This window comes from Pogona vitticeps, chromosome 1 (genome assembly GCF_051106095.1).
Source record: "Pogona vitticeps strain Pit_001003342236 chromosome 1, PviZW2.1, whole genome shotgun sequence".
Lineage (NCBI taxonomy): Eukaryota > Metazoa > Chordata > Lepidosauria > Squamata > Agamidae > Pogona > Pogona vitticeps.
In genome coordinates, this window is record NC_135783.1 from 4,519,811 (window position 1) to 4,537,575 (window position 17,765).

The window sequence follows — 17,765 nt, forward strand, 5'->3', positions numbered from 1 at the left end:
ATTTAGTGAGCATGCCAGTACTCTGGGTGTGAGGCTGTTTTGATCTGCCCCCCCATCTCTTGTTTGAGTTGCACTTCTCTAATGGAAAATAGAATTAAACAGATTTCAAAGCCCAAGGGGGGGGGACTGATTCATTCATTCTGCCCTTAATATTAATTCACATACTTAGTATTTAGGGTCTCTGAAGACACTTTTCAGACTTGGGTAATTCTTCACATCACAAGCTAAACATACAGTTTTCTCAGACATTATTTATTAAAACATTGTTTTAAAGAACCTTTCCACAATGCCTGAAATGATAGATTTTCAATATTACAAGGCTGAAAAAAACGAAGGAAGTTGAAGAGAAACACCCATCATAGAAAAGTAAAACCAAAACACATATTTAAAAAACACCATTGGTTTCTCTAAACCATTCTACTATTTCTCTGCTGTCCCTAAAACTATAAAGAAGCTATACATCTCCCTTGGTTTGAAAACTGCAGCTGAAGTTTTCAAACCAAGTTTGAAAAGTCTGTAAAGTTTCCAAAGTTATGCACTTTACATGAGAACAAGAGTGGGTGGCCTGCACTTAGGGTACAACAAAACCCATCTGGAGCAAAACTTCAGAGTGCTGATGGGCCCACCGTTTCAGAGTCAGATGCATACACAACAGTTCCAAATGCTCTGGCCTTGTGGGTGATTTAGACCATGTCCGAATCTGTGAAGGTGCACATTTCAACAAACGGACCTGTCAACACTGTTGTTTCATGTTGGGAAAAGCTACACCTGTTGAATTCTTCCTTTCTATTTAATGACACAAGGGCCACGCTGGCGAGGAGCCCGAATTTCGTGCCTAGGGCAGTGAGCTCTGTTCTCCTGAACCAGCCTCCATTGCTGCTCCGCCCCCACCCCGAGCCAAAGCTAGAATTTCTGCAGGAATTTTAGCACCAGATCCTGCAGCTTCACCCGCAGGGCCTCGTCGCTTTCACACATGATGTGTGTCGAATCCTCCTCAATGCGAATGAGGGTTTCCACGTCTTGGAACAGCACGATGTGGCCTTTTGGGGTGTCTTCCACCTTCACGTCGCTAAAGCCGTGCTGCGAAAGGAAGGAGCAGAGAAAGAGAGAGGTGAGGAACACCGGGAAGAGAAACTGCATGAACCCTCGGCTCAATATGGGGGCTTGATTTCAAACAGTAAAAGACGTATCCAATAGGAATGTGGTTTTTTTTTTTCATTTCTTGGACTACAAACTCCATAATTCTCCAACCTGTGAGCTCCACCTGATAGACAGCCCTCTGAATGTGATTACCTGGAAGAAAAACTGAAATGGAAAGGCTTTGAGGCTCAGCTTTGCATAGTTTCCTGTTCAGGAAAAGGGGGGTGGGGGGGGGAACTCTCAGTTCGCATAATAAGGCATGAACAGGAAGCTTAAGGAGAGCAAGGCCTAGCTAAGTGTCAGTGCCTTCCCATTGAGGCCTTTCCCCCCCAAAATGAACCCTATTTAGGAGTCCGTAAGATATCTGTGAGTAGAATTCCTAGAATGGAGAATTATGGGATCTGTAGTCTGAGAAATTATAAAACAACCCTGAACTAGTTTGTTCCTTGTTTTCTGCAGCGTGCAGATTCAAAGACATGATTATTATCTTCCCATGGATCTCAAGATAACCGACACCCAACCTTCGTCCTCAACCTCTTCCTGCTCCTTTCAGGTCAGTTTTCAAGGGTGCTCTGCCATCACTTTAAGAAGGAGAAGACGTCCAGGATGGATACACCCAAATTGATGCTCTGCCGCTTCCGGTTCGGTTCTAGGGGAGGAAATAAACTGGCTTGCTGTTTGGGGGTGAGTCCTCCTCCCGAGACAAGGGCTGGTTTAGTAGCCCTCCCGCAAATAAATGGCACTGGTTTAAGCTCAGAAAAGGAAAGGAAGATGAATATTTCAAAGTGAAAAGCAAGCCAGCTGGTGTTGGGTTTGGGGACTGGCATCTTCACAACGAGGAGGACTTCCCCAGGTGTTCCCCTTACCTTCTCCAGAGTCTGGACCAGCTGGTCCACGGGGACAGAGCCACTGAGCAAGGGCTTGATGGGCTTCAGTTCCGGCACCTCGTCCGTCACCCGTTTCCTCTTTTTGCCAGTTTGGGGCTGGGGCGGTTTGGGAGGAAGCTGTGGGGCAAAAGAGAGAGAAAGTGGAGAAACGGGGAAGGTGACTCCAGCCGAAGTTGTACGGAGAGAGAGTAAACTCTTTTGATGGATTTCACAGCTCTAATTTAAAAATGGCATTTTTGCCCTGCTCAAGACCCAACAAGAAAGATCCCTCATCCCCAAAATTCAACACATTAGGTTAGGAGACCACCTTTCAGATTTCAGCTCTGGGTTTCAGGCAAAAAGAGGTGTTTCTTTTTTTTTAAAGAAAAAAATTCTGCCAAATGCTATGTGCCTGTCTGTGGAACCTCCCCAGTGCTAGATTCATGACACTGTAGCTGTCTGGCTCTCCTCTTCCTGCACTTGAGGAGAGGGGACTACAATTCCCATGATCCCCAACAAGGCAGGGGATGATGGGGGTTGTACTCCCAACACATCTGGTGAGAAACATGGGCTGAAGCCGGCCGATCGAAGGTCATTTGCTCTTCTAAAGCCAGGTCGGGCTTACTGTGGGGATGTTTTAAAAAAATCTTCCACTTCATTCCGAGGGTTCGCAGAGAGTTGCAGTTTGGCAGAAAAACAAATGTAGTAACTAAGTAAGTAAGTAAGTAAGTAAGTAAGTAAGTAAATAAATAATGAATGAATGAATGAATGAATGAATGAATGAATGAATGAATGAATGAATGAATAAAGGATCAGATAGGAAAGAAAAGGAAAAAAGTTTGCAAAATAAACTGGCAGAGGTGCCCCAGGCATTTATCAGCTGGCATCTGTTTGTTTTAAAATGCAATTAATTTAACAGCCCAGCTTTTTTGTGTGTAAGCCAGCAATATATATATATATATATATAAACAAAGCTAAATATATATAGCTTTGTTTAATAGTTTCCTTGGAATTTATTTACTCCTACTTAATTTGGAAACTCAGAAAGGGGCTGAAGCCCTTTTGCTCTCCTCCTCTCCTGCTGGATAACTCTGTGGTTTAGGTCTTTTTGGAAGCACAGGTTGGGAGTTTGAATTCCCCCCCCCACTGTGCCTCCTGGGAGTAGAGCCAGCCTGGGTGGTCTTGGCCAGCGACACAGCAGTCCCAGGACGCCCCCTAGAGAAAGGGAAGGGTAAACTACATTTTCTCTCTCTGGAAAACCTTGAAACGGGTTGCCATAAGTCAGAATTGATTTGCAACGAGGATGATGCCCCTGCTGGGCCAGTGCAGGCTTCCTCCCTCCCCGCAGCATTGGCCAAGTACCTGCAGCACGTGCTTGTTGTCTTTGGTGTGCAGAACGGCTGTGACGGTTGCCAGGGAAACGCCCGGCTTCATCTCGGTCGGCACCAGGGACTCTGCAAGCTGAAGCCAAACAGACAGGGGGGCTTTGAAAACAATATATATATATATAGATACAAGAGCCACTCAGAAATCAAAAACAGGGAGAAGCACAACACGAACACGGAAGACGGAAACCAGCTTCAAAATGATCTGGATAGGCTGGAGCAGTGGGATGAAAACAACAGAGTGAAATTCAACAGGGATAAGTGCAAAGGGCTGCACCTTGGAAAAAGACATCCAGCACATCATTTGGTGGATCTTGGAATTGTCGTAAATCACAAGCTGAATATGAGCCAAAAGTGTGATGTGGCTGCAAAAAAGGCCAATGCTGTTTTTGACTGAAGTATCGTTTCCAAATCCCGTGAGGTGCTGGTCCCCCTCTATTTGGCACTGGTGAGGCCTCACCTTGAATATCGTGTCCAGGTCTGGGCACCACACTTGGAGAAGGATGCTAACAAATGGGAACAAGTTCAGAGGAGGGCGACAAGGAGGATCAGGGGGCTGGAAACCAAGCCTTATGAGGAAAGGCTGAAAGAACTGGGCATGTTTAGCCTTGAGAAAAGAAGATGGAAGGGTGATAGGATAGCACTTTTCAAATATTTGAAAGGCTCTCCTACAGAGGAAAGGTAAGATTTGTTCTCAATCATCCCAGAGTGCAGGACACGTAATAATGGCCTCAAGTTACAGGAAGCCAGATTTCAATTGAATATCAGGAAAATCTTCCTAACTGTTAGAGCAGTACAACAGTGGAACCAATGACCTTAGGAGTTGGTGAGTGCTCCAACACTGGTGGCATTCAAGAAAAACCTAGATAATCACCTGGCAGATACGCTTTGATTCGTATTCCTGCATTGAGTAGGGGTTAGACTTGATGACCTTGTAGGCTCCTGCCAACTTCATTTGCTATGATTCTATGATAAAACTTGGAATTGGAATTGACGTAGATCACAAGCTAAATATGAGCCAGCAGTGTGATGGGGCTGCAAAAAGGGCAAATGCTATTTTAGACTGCATTAATAGAAGTATAGTTTCCAAATCCCGTAAGGTGCTAGTCCCCCTCTATTCAGCACTGGTTAGGTCTCACCTTGAGTATTCTGCCCGGTTCTGGACACCACGCTTCAAGAAGGACGCTAACGAATTGGAAGAAGTTCAGAAGAGGGCAACAAGGATGATCAGGGGACTGGAATCCTAACTGTTAGAAGAGAACCCATTTTCTCGAGAGGTGGTGAGTGCTCCAACACTGGAGGCATTCAAGAGAAACTTAGATCACTACCTGACAGATATCCTTTGATTTGGATTCCTGCACTGAGCCAGGGATCGGACGTGATGGCCTTAGAGTCCCCTTCCAACATCACTATTCAATGATTCTATGATTCTATGTCTCTGAGATGAACCACTAAGATATGGTGAAGAAAGGTCTGGGTGTGTGTGTGTTCCTGGTGGCTCCCTCGGGGTGCTGGAAATAATCAGGCAGCCTTTTCTACAAACATGTATTGCAGCCCTCTTCGAAATACTGGCCAGAATCTTGAGTGCTGATTTAAACTGGTGTCAGCAAAATTGTGCAAAATCATTCCAGCAAGACTTCGCACTCAGGGTTGAGCGGCTGGTTCTGTCAAGAGAGCAGAACAGCCCTTTCATGCCTTCGGCCACCCATTTCTGGAGAGCAGCTGTGGAAAATGGCAGCGCCACTTTGCCTGCACGTGGACTTCTTCAAGGACCCTGGTTCATCGCTGCGGGCCATCGGATCGGATGCTGGACTCGGATTGTCCCTTGCCTGGTGCGGCTGGGCGTTTTTGTGTGTGTGTGTGTTCTCACCCTTCCTGTGGTGATCTGCCAGGGTGGGCTGAGTTCCTCTCAAAGGGGCTTATCATCTGGTTTCCCAAACGGGACACCTCTGGCCCGTTTCTAAGGAACTTGAACGTTCCTCGGCAGAAAACTGACAACCATCAAAATGACCAGGTTCTCGTCGCGCAAGGATAACTCCTTCATGGTTCTGCGGCCGCTTCTGGAGTTCTTTCCAGCCTAATGCATCGCAAAACCAGATCTGTGTTCAAACAGCCTAGTCTGAAATCAAAACCAGCTTCCTGGCACTGCCATTAAAGAAAAGAAGAAGAAGAAAATAGAAGCCGCCCTATGGCAGCTGCTGCAAGGAGGGCCTTCAATAAAAAATGAGGTGTGCCTCAGGGCTTCAAACACCCTTACACCCCAATAAATAAATCTATTAGCAGCCAAGAAGACTCTTGCCTGAAGCGGGAGGGCAAAAAGACATTTGGTTTCCTGTTATATTTTATTTATATGACTCCATTTCTTTTTTGGAACAGCAGAAAGAAGAGTAGGAGGAGGAAGAGAAGAGATTTACTCGGGTCGTGTAATTCAGACTCCTCTGCTTTTCTTCTTTCCTCCCTGGCCGCGGGGCTCGTTCATGGCACGAGAGGGGAGAGCACGAGTCCGTAACAGGGACCGTGGGCCAGAGCAATGCACGGCTACGATTTCTGTGTTCTCAATCAAGGAGAAGCTGCCCCTTCTCCCAAGGTCCTGATCTCAAGCCGGTCCTTTCTTGGTTTATCCTCTTACAGACACACAACCTTGTCTGTCAACGACAACAGGGAAACAAAGGGTGCCGTGAGGGGATCGACCATTCATTTATGATAGTTCATAGAATCATAGAATCGTCGCTAAGGTTGGAAGGACACTTGGAGGTCTTCTAGTCCAACCTCCTCCCCAAGGCAGGAGACCTCCGACCATCCCGGACCTCAGACCATCCTGGACAGATGGCTGTCCCATCTTTTCTTGAACACCTCCAGTGATGGGGCACCCACCACATCGGGAGGCGAGCTGTTCCACCGCTTCATGGTTCTGACCGTCAGGAAATTCCTCCTTCTTTCCAAGTTGGATCTCCCTCTGACGAGTTTCCACCCATTGGTTCTTGTCCCACCCTTGGGCGCAATGGAGACTCAATTGATGCCCTCTTCCCTGTGGCAACCCTTTAGATATTGGAAGACAGCTCTCACGTCTCCCTTCAGTCTTCTCTTCGTTAAGCTCAACATCCCTAGTTGAGTCGTTCTTTGCAGGATTTAGCCTCCAGTCCCCTTATCATCTTTTGTTGCTCTTCTCTGCAACTCCTTCCGGGGCCTCACAGTGCAAAGAGAGCCACTCGTTTGCACGGCGTCCAAGGAAAATTGGACACCTTCCAGGAGGAGAGGAAGGAGCTCCTCAAACAGTTTGGTGGGTTGTCACTCAGCCAAAAACCCAAGTAACAGGGAGGGAATTTGCATTGAGTGATGCTGTTTGGCTTCCACACTGGTTCTGGCCTATGCATTGTTTGTTTGTTTGTTTGTTTGTTTGTTTGTTTGTTTGTTTATTTATTTATTTATTTATTTATTTATTTATTTATTGTATTTATACCCCGCCTATCTAGTCATTTCGACCACTCTAGGCGGCTTTTCCACTTTTTTTTTTGCCACTTTTCCAGACATAAGAACTGTACCAGTATTGTTCACAGTAAACAGAAACAAAGATAAACAGTAGTTCTGACAATATAGTAGGACCCCCGTATCCACGGGATCAGTATCCACTTATTCACTTTATGATTTAAAAATATTAAAATCCCTAAAAACATGTATTTCTAAAGGCGACATTACCAGAACTGTCCACTTGAGGGAGCTGGAGACCATACTACATATGTATAGCATTCAATATAATCAGCGTTCTTCAGCATCCGTGGGGGACTTCGACCATTGGGCATTGAAGAGAAAATTGGACAAATGTCTATCAGACCTGCTTTGACTTAAGATTCCTGCCTTGAGCAGGGGGTTGGACTTGATGGCCTTAGAAGCCCCTTCCAACTCCATGAATCTAGGATCAATAACAGCAGGACCTGCAGTTCCAGCAGCAGGATGAGACCCTTTTGCAAAGCCGAGCTAGCTCTGCTGAGTTCTGCACCCTCAACCCTGGCACACAAGAGCAGCTGAATCCGGCCTGCGGAAGATTTGTGAGTATAATTCTTAGCTGCCTTTTCTTTCTTTTTCTTGAGATGGGGGTATGGAGTGGTGTTTTTTTTAAAAAGTTATTATTAAAAAGCCTTTCATCACAGACATCATTAAAGCTATTTTGCTGCTACAGAAACTGTAATGAGTCTCAAGGGCTTCTTGAAACGTTTAAGGAATAAAACTGCGGGCCGCCTTTCCTTATTTGTGCCAGTTTGATAAACCCACAGAAGTTAATTTCCCAAGGATGCCGTGAAAAAAGCTGACGTATAGACACCAGAGGCAGGGACGGGGCAGTTGAGTCTGGTTACAAATGGATCCGCAAGTTAGCTCACATCCGAGTCCTTAAGGAACCCCAGAAAAATAAATTAAAAAACAACACATGATTGGAAAAAAAGACAAAAACGTGGCGGCCTTTTAAAGATGACGTGTTATATTTTAATGTGCGCTCTAGTGGATAAAATCCACTTCTTCAGACATAAGCGTGAGATATCATGGCAACTTTCTATACATTCAAAGGGACCTTTTATGGCATCTTTTATACACTTCAGGGACCTCCAGCCAGTTTCTCTCTCATCCAAAGATGAGATGTTTGCGGTGCACGAGGCTCAGCCTAACTGGATGCGCTAGACTGAAACGGGAGCCAGGCTGCTTATACATACAGTGACAAGAGGGGATCGTTAACCTGCGGAATTCACTGCCACAGGATGGAGTGAGGGCTGCTAATGAGGAAAGCTTTCCAAAAGGAGGAAGATGGATTCACGGAGATGAGGGTCATTGGCGGGCTACGAATTAAGAAGGCTACCTATCCAGGGTTAGAGATGGTGTGCATCTCAGTACCAAGAGCTGGGGAAGGCAGGAGGGAGGAAGATGGAGTTGTGCTCATGGACTATCCATATGCTTCCTTAACCGGCCAAGGAGTGAACAGAAAAGTGGATTAGAGAGGGGCTACTCTAACAGGACTCTTCTTATGACATAACTCCAGAGTCTAAAGCAGGAGTCTCCAAACCTTTGACCGTGAGGGCCAGGCCAGAGATTTCCAACATTTTTGAGGGTCGAAAGAATAGAAACATGTGCCACAGGCACGCACGTCCTCCCCGCATACTGCACACATGCCCCCTCCCCTCTACAGGCACGCGCTGAAGGGAACAGGCTGGATAAAATTGCCAGGCGTGCCGGATTGTGGCCCACAGGCTGTAGTTTGGAGACCCCGGGTCTAAAGGATTCCCGAGCTTGGGAAATTTACTTCCCTGTCTACTGCTTCGAGAACCTGCCAGCCATTCCGATGGTTGCTATCCCAAAACCCCCGACATAACTGAGCTGCGGGAGTCGCAAATTTTGCTGCACTATTTTATTAACCGGGTTACAGGCTTCCTTTGCTCTCCCTCCCCCCCCACTGCAATGGGGTAGATGCCATCCAGAGACCCCTTTCCTTTCTCTGTGGTGCGACACAGATGGTGCATTGATAAGCTCTCGGGCTCAAACAGCTGCAGGCTACAGCGAAGGAGGCTCAGAATGCAGAACGATATCGCTGAGGCTCCAGATGACAAACCACAGCGAGTTAGGTAGAGCAGGGATATAACTGGGGAAAAAACTGGCTTTGTAAGTTCAGCCGACTAATTTTTTGAGGCTCCTCGGTGCCACCCTCACCAAATCCCCTAACGTGGATCCAGGAACCCACGTTCCCCTCTACACATCTTCTCTTCCTTGACTGTATGCCACAATGTCCGGAGATGATTGTTGTGTGTAACCACCTCTGAGGGGTAATGATCCGCTGGAGAAGGTGGGTGGTTCAGACAGAAATGGCTGCGTAAGTAACTTTGAATGAGAAGCACAGAGAAATAACAAAGGAGGGCGAGGCAGTTTGGTTTCCTGGGTCTAATTCTGTAGGCGTTCAGCGCCTTCCAAGCAAACCAAAATCTTTCCACTGGGAAATTAAGCACAGAGGCTCCACCGACACCTGAGCGGTGCATATGAATCAAGGCATCCCTCTACATCGGGTTAAGGCAGAAAGACTTCAGCATCCCACATTTCTGGCTTGGCCTGTAGGGAATCTCTGAGTAGGATGGGAGATTCGCAAATGTATGCAGACTATTCTTTCTCCAATTAATTTTCTTCCCAATTAAAAACACCCTCCCAGCTACTAAACAGGCAAATCGGTTCTTTGCATGCAAATCGCTGCTCCCACTGAAATTGAAAAGGGAAGTTTCGGCAGTTAAGGAAGTCTGCGTTCGTTCGGGAAGCCGCTTAATTGCACACATGGCTCCGTGTTGCATCTTTATGGTCCCAACTAAACAACACCCCTTTGAGCTGCTGTTAAAAACAAAACAAAACGGCTGTTCTAGTTACTTAGTCCTTTCTAAAAGTGTGAAGGTGGCTCCCAATAAAGTTTCAGAATGTTAGATCAGGAGGCAGCATTGTCCTGCCCTGCACTCTTTTAAGGCGGGTTTGATTAAAAAAAACACTTGCTTTTAAATTGTTTTTATATTGCAACACAACATACAACACAGCATTCTGTTTGACTGTTGATTATTATTAAGACACGCAGATTAATAGCTCTTTGCTTACACGGTTATTGCCGTGATTAGAAAAAAATGACTGCTTTTCGAGAACACTTTCTGTGAAATCTGTCAACCCAGAATGGCTGCTGGCCAAATGACTCGTGGGATTCTGGGTGACTCCAAAAATAAGTCCCAGACTCCAAGCACCTGAAACGCAAGTCACACCTACAAACCTGTGTCAGGACTTAAGCCAGGAATGGAGGAAAATTTTGTCTCCTCTCATATAGATACTGTACTTGTCCCACCTCCTGCCATCCCAGTAGTTCGAAAGCATGTAAATGCGAGTTGATGAATAGGTGCCACCTTGGTGTCTAGTCGCGCTGGCCATGTGACCATGGAAACTCTATTCGGAAAATGTTGGCTCTACGGCTTGGAAACGGGGATGATGCACCGCGCCCGAGAGTCAGACACACAACTGGACTAAATGTCAAGGGGAACCTTTACCATATATACACATATTCATTCATTCATTCATTCATTCATTCATTCATTCATTCATTCATTCATTCATTCCCATTAGTGTCACAGCACTACTCTGGGTGGGTGACAACACATATAATTGAAAACAAAAATAAAAATAGAAACATTAAAAGCAGCAACAATAACTAAAAAAAAACCCCAACCAGATGGCACTGACTAATCCCCAGAGGAGACCGAGGAAAAGAGGGGAGAAAATGAGGGGAAAGGAAAAAAGGGGGAGAAGGTGGTCAGCTGGGTTTAAGCAGTTTTAATGGCTTCTTAAAAGTCCACCGGGAGGGGGCTAGGCGGAGCTCCTCTGGAAGCTGGTTCCATAAAAGTGGGAGCCATCACGAAGAAGGTCCTGCCCGCTTGTAGAAGATTGATGGGGGTTCTTCGGGGTGCCCCCCCCCCCGGAGGAGCCTCAGCTAGGATGACCTTGTGGTTTGGGCAGATGACGTTAAGGAGAGACGCTCCGACAAGTCACATGAGCCCAAACCATGGAGGGCTCTGTAGGCGAGTGTCAGAACCTTTTGGTTAAGAACTTCCTAAATTTATTCCTATTTGCGGTGAAAAGAGAGTGAGTTTTTAAAAATTGGAATGCAGACGAAGGAACCACAATGAAAACATTTTTCCACCCCTGGGTGTTTAAATCTTTAAAGTTTGGGTGGGTACTTCTCTGATTCAGCCACGCATCTAGTGCTGGAATAGGATTCCCACCCTTTTGGCTTGATAAATTCCTCATCTTTCAGACCTTTAAAGCAGGAAGAATAGATTTCTCTGTGCCAAAATTTACAAGCTTTATATTCAGGAAGGAAAGAATGTCAGGTTTTTAAAATCCAGGTGCAGGAGAAGGTAAAACTGACAAATTTTACTATCCCTAAAACGAACTGTGGTTGGCAGAAAAGGATTCAGAAGGCACGGGAAAAAAATTGAATTTGGGATTTGGGAGATGGCACATGTTGGTCTGATATTGGTGTATGTCAGCTTACTTATTCTGGACCCTTAAATTCCGCATTACTATTAATTACCCCTACCCACAAAACGAAGCAGCAGAAAAAAAAGCATTAAAATACAAGCCAGGACAACAGGCAAACCACAACACTCATTATTCTTGAAGATCTCTTCAATAAAAGTTATATTCTATTCTTGCACAGTCTTCTTGGTCATTTCCTGCTCAAGATATATATCCATAAATAAAGGGATTATTATAAAGACACGGCAGGCCCCCTAGCCCAAGTTCTGTTTTTTCTGACAGAAGCTTACCATGGGTCTTCCAAACTTTTAGAAACGTATGGAAAATGTAAAACAGTTCCGTGCATTTCAATTTCTTATGCATTCAGCACCACCAAACACTCCTCAATGAACATCCATTTTTCCCCATCCCGGTGGGGAACATAACCATCTCCCCTCCATTCTGCCCTGAGATCTTCCCAACAGAAGCTTGGAAATTAAATCCAATATCCAAATATTTATGCACCCCCCTTCATTGCCCCTTCTATCAGTGACCTGCTAAGGCTTTTCTTAATGTCCTCAGACACACTATCTCAAAAACCTGCCAGTCCCTGCCCCTCCCAACCCTGGCATTCAATCCAATGAACTCACCTCTGGTGTGATTTCAATCTTCTCATAGCGGCGCTTGAACGGAAGAGTCAGCACTTCCGCTCGGCGGTAGGACATGGGTGGGGGTAGGCAATCCACCATCAGGTCTGTGCGATGCGACTGGGTCGGTGGGGGCTGCGTGTATTGCTCTGGGCAAACCACGTGGAGAGGCTGAGGAAGAAAAAGGCCAAAGGCTGACATTCAGACCCAGAAGTCTTTCTAGAGGTAAACTAGGTAACAATTAATATACCCAACAGCCTTCCCTGATCTGGTGCATTCTAAATCATAGAATCATAGAAGAATTGAGTTGGAAGGGGTCTATAAGGACATCCAGTCCAAACCCCTGCTTAAGGCAGGAATTCACATCAAAGCAGATCTGATGGACGGTGGTTCCTTTTTCTCTTGAATGGCTCCAGTGTTTGAGCATTTACCACCTCTTGAGGTCATGGGTTCTGTTGTCGTACTGCTCTAACAGTTTAGAAGTTTTTCCTGATATTCAACTGAAATTTGGCCGCGTGTAACTTCAGGGACATGGTGGCGTGGTGGGTTAAACTGCAGAAGCCTCTGGGCTGCAAGGTCGGAAGACCTGCAGTCATAAGATCGAATCCACGCAACAGAGGGAGCTCCCGTCACTTTGAGCTCCTCGCCAACCTCGAAAGCATGCAAATGCAAGTAGACAAATAGGGACCACCTCCGTGGGAAGGTAACAGCATTCCGTGTGTAAGTCGTGTTGGCCACGTGACCACGGAAACGGTCTTCGGACAAACGCTGGCTCTTCGGCTTGGAGATGGGGATAAGCACCGCCCCCTGGAGTCGGACACGACTGGACTAAATGTCAAGGGGAACCTTTACCTTTGAACTTGAGCTCACTGTTGCATGTCCTGCACTCAGGGATGATTGACAACAGATCCTGCCCCTCGTTAGAGCCTGTTAAATCACTTCTGACTTGCGGTGACCCAAATACAGTGGGGTCTCTACTTAAGAACGTCCCTACTTAAGAACAATCCAACTTAAGAACAGTTCCATTTGCTAAATTTTGCTTCTACTTGAGAACAGAAATCCAAGATAAGAACAGGAAAAAAAAACTTTCCTGCTCTTTTTTTAACCTTAGGTCATCTTAGGTTTAAAAAAGTTCTCCCCCTAGTGGTAGAGTACGTATTAACCGGCTTTGCATTAGTTCCTATGGGAACTAATGCTTCAATGTACGAAGGCACCTCTACATAAAAAAAAAAAAAACAGCCAGAACGGATTAATTGGTTTTCAGTCCATTGCTTCAAAATTAGCTTCGTCAGAAGTGCTTTTAACACTGTTCCCTGACCTAAGAAAAAAAGAAAAAAATCCCCCTCTAGTGGCAGAAGGCGGAATAGCAGCTTCCCATTAGTTTCTATGGATGGAAAAGAGCAGATACGGATTAAATGGTTTTCAATGCATTCCTATGGGAAATGCAGATTCTACATAAGAACTTTTCCACTTGAGAACCACCTTCCAATACGAATTAAGTTCTTAAGTAGAGACCCCACTGTATGGCCTTCAAAGTACACAAGATGTTCATGGCATGATTTACTATTGCCTTAGTATCTGTGGCTGAGCAGAGATTTGAATCCAAGTCATGAAGCCTAGCAGGACACTATTTCTATCACACCACTTTGTCTTTCTTTCTAGCTGTCCTCGACTACAGTTCCCATCCCTTCCAGCCAGAATGGCCCCTTTCCTTACTGGAGTGTGGCTTCTGGGGACTGTCTAGACCTAGATGTCCAGTCCTCCACTTGCAGGTTGGAGTAGCTGAGCTGGGAGGATTCTTCCAATTGTACGACATGCAGCCACTGAAATCTGGAGGTGACCCTCTGTTCTAGCCATTATCCCAGTGGGATGATGTGATAACAGTCCTAACAGTCAATGAGGGCCAATTCCCCCTCCCAGAGGGGGGGCTTGCATATTTGAAGGAGGCCACAGACCGGAAACCCTTCCTCACGCGCCAACATATAAGCTTTGTTAGGCAACTTATATAATCCTGATTCAGCCTGGTGTTTTTTTTACATGTTCTGTTTCTGGCCATGGCTAAAAGTAGAGAATGGCTGCCAAAGAGCCTCATCCAATTTACCTGTACTTCCTTGAGTAACTTGGACACCTGGATAAAATTCAGTCTGGTGTCAATGGGGCAGTAAACACATTTCATGGCCAGAGGCTGGTAGGGAGCCAACGCGTCCAGGTAAGAGAAGTCAGGCTCTGTGGAAAAGGAAAGAAAAAAAGGAGGAAATGCATTCAGACGCTATTGGTGGCGCTGGTGTAAGGTTTTCTGTAACTTGCCACAGCTAATTGTGGCTACTTGATGAGAGGCTGGGGCATGTCTCAGGCATGGGCCCCACGCTGCAACTGTGATATGCCTTGGCACCTCGTCAAGTCGCTGCGGCAAATGATGAAAGCCTTAGGTGAACATCCACGGGATTCTGGCTCACGGCGTTGAAATGCAGGCATCCAGAGGCCTTGGCTAAGCCCGCTCGTTCTTCTGCAGGGTCAGGATTGGGGATGCCTGTTGGGTCGGCAGCATGGGCTTCCTCCTTGGGGAAGGGCTCAAGATGCCCTAAATGTGGGACGTTGGGGATGAACCGGTCTTGAAACCTGACCTGTACAAGGAGGTGTGGTGGAGAGAATGGGGACAGGCCGTGGGAGATGGGATGGTGACGTTTCAGCAAGAACCTGGGGGTTCCTTTATCCCAAATTGCCTGTACATAGGGAAGAGACACATGGTAGGATGGGGAGAAATGCCAGGCCTAGTATCAGAATCCAGCCCACTGTGTGATCCCAGCTACTCTGCCATCACAGCCGTTGTTGGAGACACGGGGGGAAATTTACGATGGTGGGTTAAGGAGTCGAGAGATACAACGGAATTCCACCTTCAAGGGCTCTTTCTGAAAATAGAGAATTAGGTTGTTTTTTGTTTTTGTTTTTTGCATTGCCCGTTTCCCTTGCACCTCTTCCTCTGGGAGGCCTGTTTCTTACCGACATTAAAAAAAAAGGCAAGACACAAATAACTTTGTCGTTTCCTTAAACTTGAAAATTAAACCAGAGCTCGGAACCAATGGCAAGGATGCACTAAAACGTTGGTTCCCAACCTTGGGTCCCCGGAGGATCTTGGACTACAACTCCCAGGAACACTGGCTAACAAGAGCTAGCAGGTGAAGGCTTTTGGGAGTTGTAGTCCAACAACCTCTGGGGACCCAAGGTTGGGAACCACTGATCTAGAAGCGATGCATATAGATTGTGGAATACATTTCAAAACTCTGGAATGAACATTTTTGCCATTTTTGAAACCTTTTTAAAAGGTCCTAGTTCATTCTTACTCCGGCCAGAAACACAGCTCCCATCATCCCCAGCCAGCTGTCCTGCCAGTGGTGATGGGAGTTGTAGTCTAACACACTGGGAGGGCTTTAAGGATGGAGAAAGGGTATTATGGCTCTCTACAGTTAACTTGATGAAAATTAGCATCTCAATTAGTCTCATCTCAATCAAATTAGAGAACAACGCCAATTCATCAGGAAAGGATTACAGCCCTGATCGGTTTTTAAAATTATTATTGCAAATTTAATCAAGAGATGCTGTGTGGAAGGTGGAGGAAGGGGGCGAGACACACATCTTGAGCTTCCAGTGAAAATCTCCAGACATTTTAACGCTTTTTCGCTATCACATAAAGCAACCTATATTTTAACCGTGACTTGAAGCAAGAAACAGGACACTTCATTTAGCAAGAAAAATTAAATCTGGACAAAAGAAAGTAAGATTTTGAAAGATGATTTTCTGTTTATAAAACAGAAGTATTTTATATAGCTCCTTTTTTTCAACAAAGGGGGGGGGAGATTTGAATTTCAGGCATAGGTAGGAAAAGTGTTGCCCCCCCCCAAGGCCATTTATGTACCATCAAATAACTCCCTATTTAGGGTGACCCAACCGAATTAGTGACCTCCAAAAGCCTCTGTCACTAACAGCCCTTTCAAAAGTCAAGACGACGGCTTCTAGGGGACATGCCATCCATTTTCTGGTTGAGGGGGGAGATTTCTAGCTCCCAGATTTCTCCCAGAATTCCCCAGGCAGGATTCTGGGAGTTCCAGCTCATAGCCACCTAGAGACACCTGCCGTTCCCTTACCTGGACCACTTACCTGGCTTAGCTCCAAGGCTGCTTGGTTGTCCTGGGCCTGTGTTTCGGTCCAGAAAAGGAAGTTGCCCATGTTGTTTTGTGGGTGTCATAGTTCTTTGGGAGGCGCCCTCTACAGAGCTTAAAGACAGCGACACTGCCGCTCCCAGGAAGCAGCCAAGCCACCTCAAGAGTGAGGCCCCAGGCTAGGTGAGCAAAAGTAGGTGTTTGCAGGTGAGGTCTGTGTTCTGGAACTGTTTAAACTCTACCTGAGGAATCCTTGGAGGATTCTGGGAGCTGGAGTACAAACCACCCAACCAAACAAAACATGTCCTCTTTGTCTTTTGTTTTGGTTTTGACTCCAAGACTTCTTTCCCCCTTTCGAAATCCTTCTCTCTCTGTTTTCCATGAGAGACACAAAGAAATTTTTGACTCACAGGAATGTGACCCGGGTAACTTTTAAATATGTACTTAGTATTGATTTTAATTACTGTTTTTAGTATACTTATTTAATTCTTTTTAAATATTTGCAAACCTGCTGTTATTAGCTTTTAGTCTTTTTAATGATGTGAGATGCCTTAGGTCTTTTTAAGGAGAAAGGCAGAATAAAAGGATTTTACATCCATCCTTCCACCCATCCATCCATCCACAAACCCATCCATCCATCCAACCGGTTAAGCTGAAAGATGCCCATATGTTACATTAAGCCAAAAAAAAATAATTAATAAATCTCTAGCTAAAAAAAAGAGGGGTGCAACTTGTTTCAGAAACTGTATAACGTTCTCTCTGCAAAAACTATTTTACGAGACAGTGAGCCAAGACAGAGGGCCAAAATTCCACCCAACTGGCATTCTTATAAAAGATTCTACTTTATCTGATTTTTCTGCAAGATTCCTGGAAAGGCTTTCTTCAAACAGCTCCTTCTTCTTAGAAGCGACATCTAGGAAGTGCTCAGATGAGCAGCTGGGACAGGCTTTTGCCATGAGCTACTCTAGAACTCTTACCTGTAAATATGACCGTATTGAGGCTGGATTTCCCCCACAGCTCCATGAAATGCACCACGTCCCCAAACCGAAGGGAGGGGTGACCGGTGAACACCACACAGGGTTGCTTGAAATCATTGCTAAAGTCCCCGTGGATGCTGGGATAATGCCTCAATTTGTTGGTCTGAATTAGCTGCAAAACAGGAAGGCCGCCATTTAAAACACTTTAAAGCAGTTATTACTCTAATGATGCATTCTGGCCGGCGTTTCCCAAAATATACAGATGCCCCCCCCCCCCATGGCCATGGGTGGCTAGAGGATTCCGGGATCTGGAGCCTGAGGCTGGTCTACCTTGGACTGCAGCTGGTCTCAATGAGAGTCGCCCATTGAAATGATCAACACATGGGTAAAGCACATCAATTCCGCGCATCTACTTCTAGCAGTTGAACTCAAGCGGGTGAGAGTTGCTTTTCTCTGCTCATCATCCCTTCTTAGGTTCCCAGTGTGGAATTTAAATATGCATGCACAATATGTGCTGGAAGTTAATAAGCCCTTAGTCTTTCAAATGCTCCTGTAATTAAGCACGGAAGAGATTTCTGAC

The 17,765-nt window shown here is 45.7% G+C and overlaps 1 protein-coding gene across 1 annotated transcript in view; it reads right to left on the reverse strand.

Annotated features, from left to right (window-relative positions):
- Nucleotides 1–231: 231 nt before the first annotated feature.
- Nucleotides 232–17,765, reverse strand: part of INTS9 (integrator complex subunit 9) — an 82,728-nt gene continuing 65,194 nt past the window's right edge. Inside the window, exons 12-17 of the mRNA XM_072986470.2 lie at nt 17,186–17,357; nt 14,153–14,277; nt 12,055–12,222; nt 3,369–3,467; nt 2,007–2,144; nt 232–1,080 (exon numbers count right to left, since the gene is read on the reverse strand). Coding sequence (XP_072842571.2) covers nt 904–1,080; nt 2,007–2,144; nt 3,369–3,467; nt 12,055–12,222; nt 14,153–14,277; nt 17,186–17,357 — 879 coding nt within the window. The 3' untranslated portion in view covers nt 232–903. The remainder of the gene's footprint in view (nt 1,081–2,006; nt 2,145–3,368; nt 3,468–12,054; nt 12,223–14,152; nt 14,278–17,185; nt 17,358–17,765) is intronic.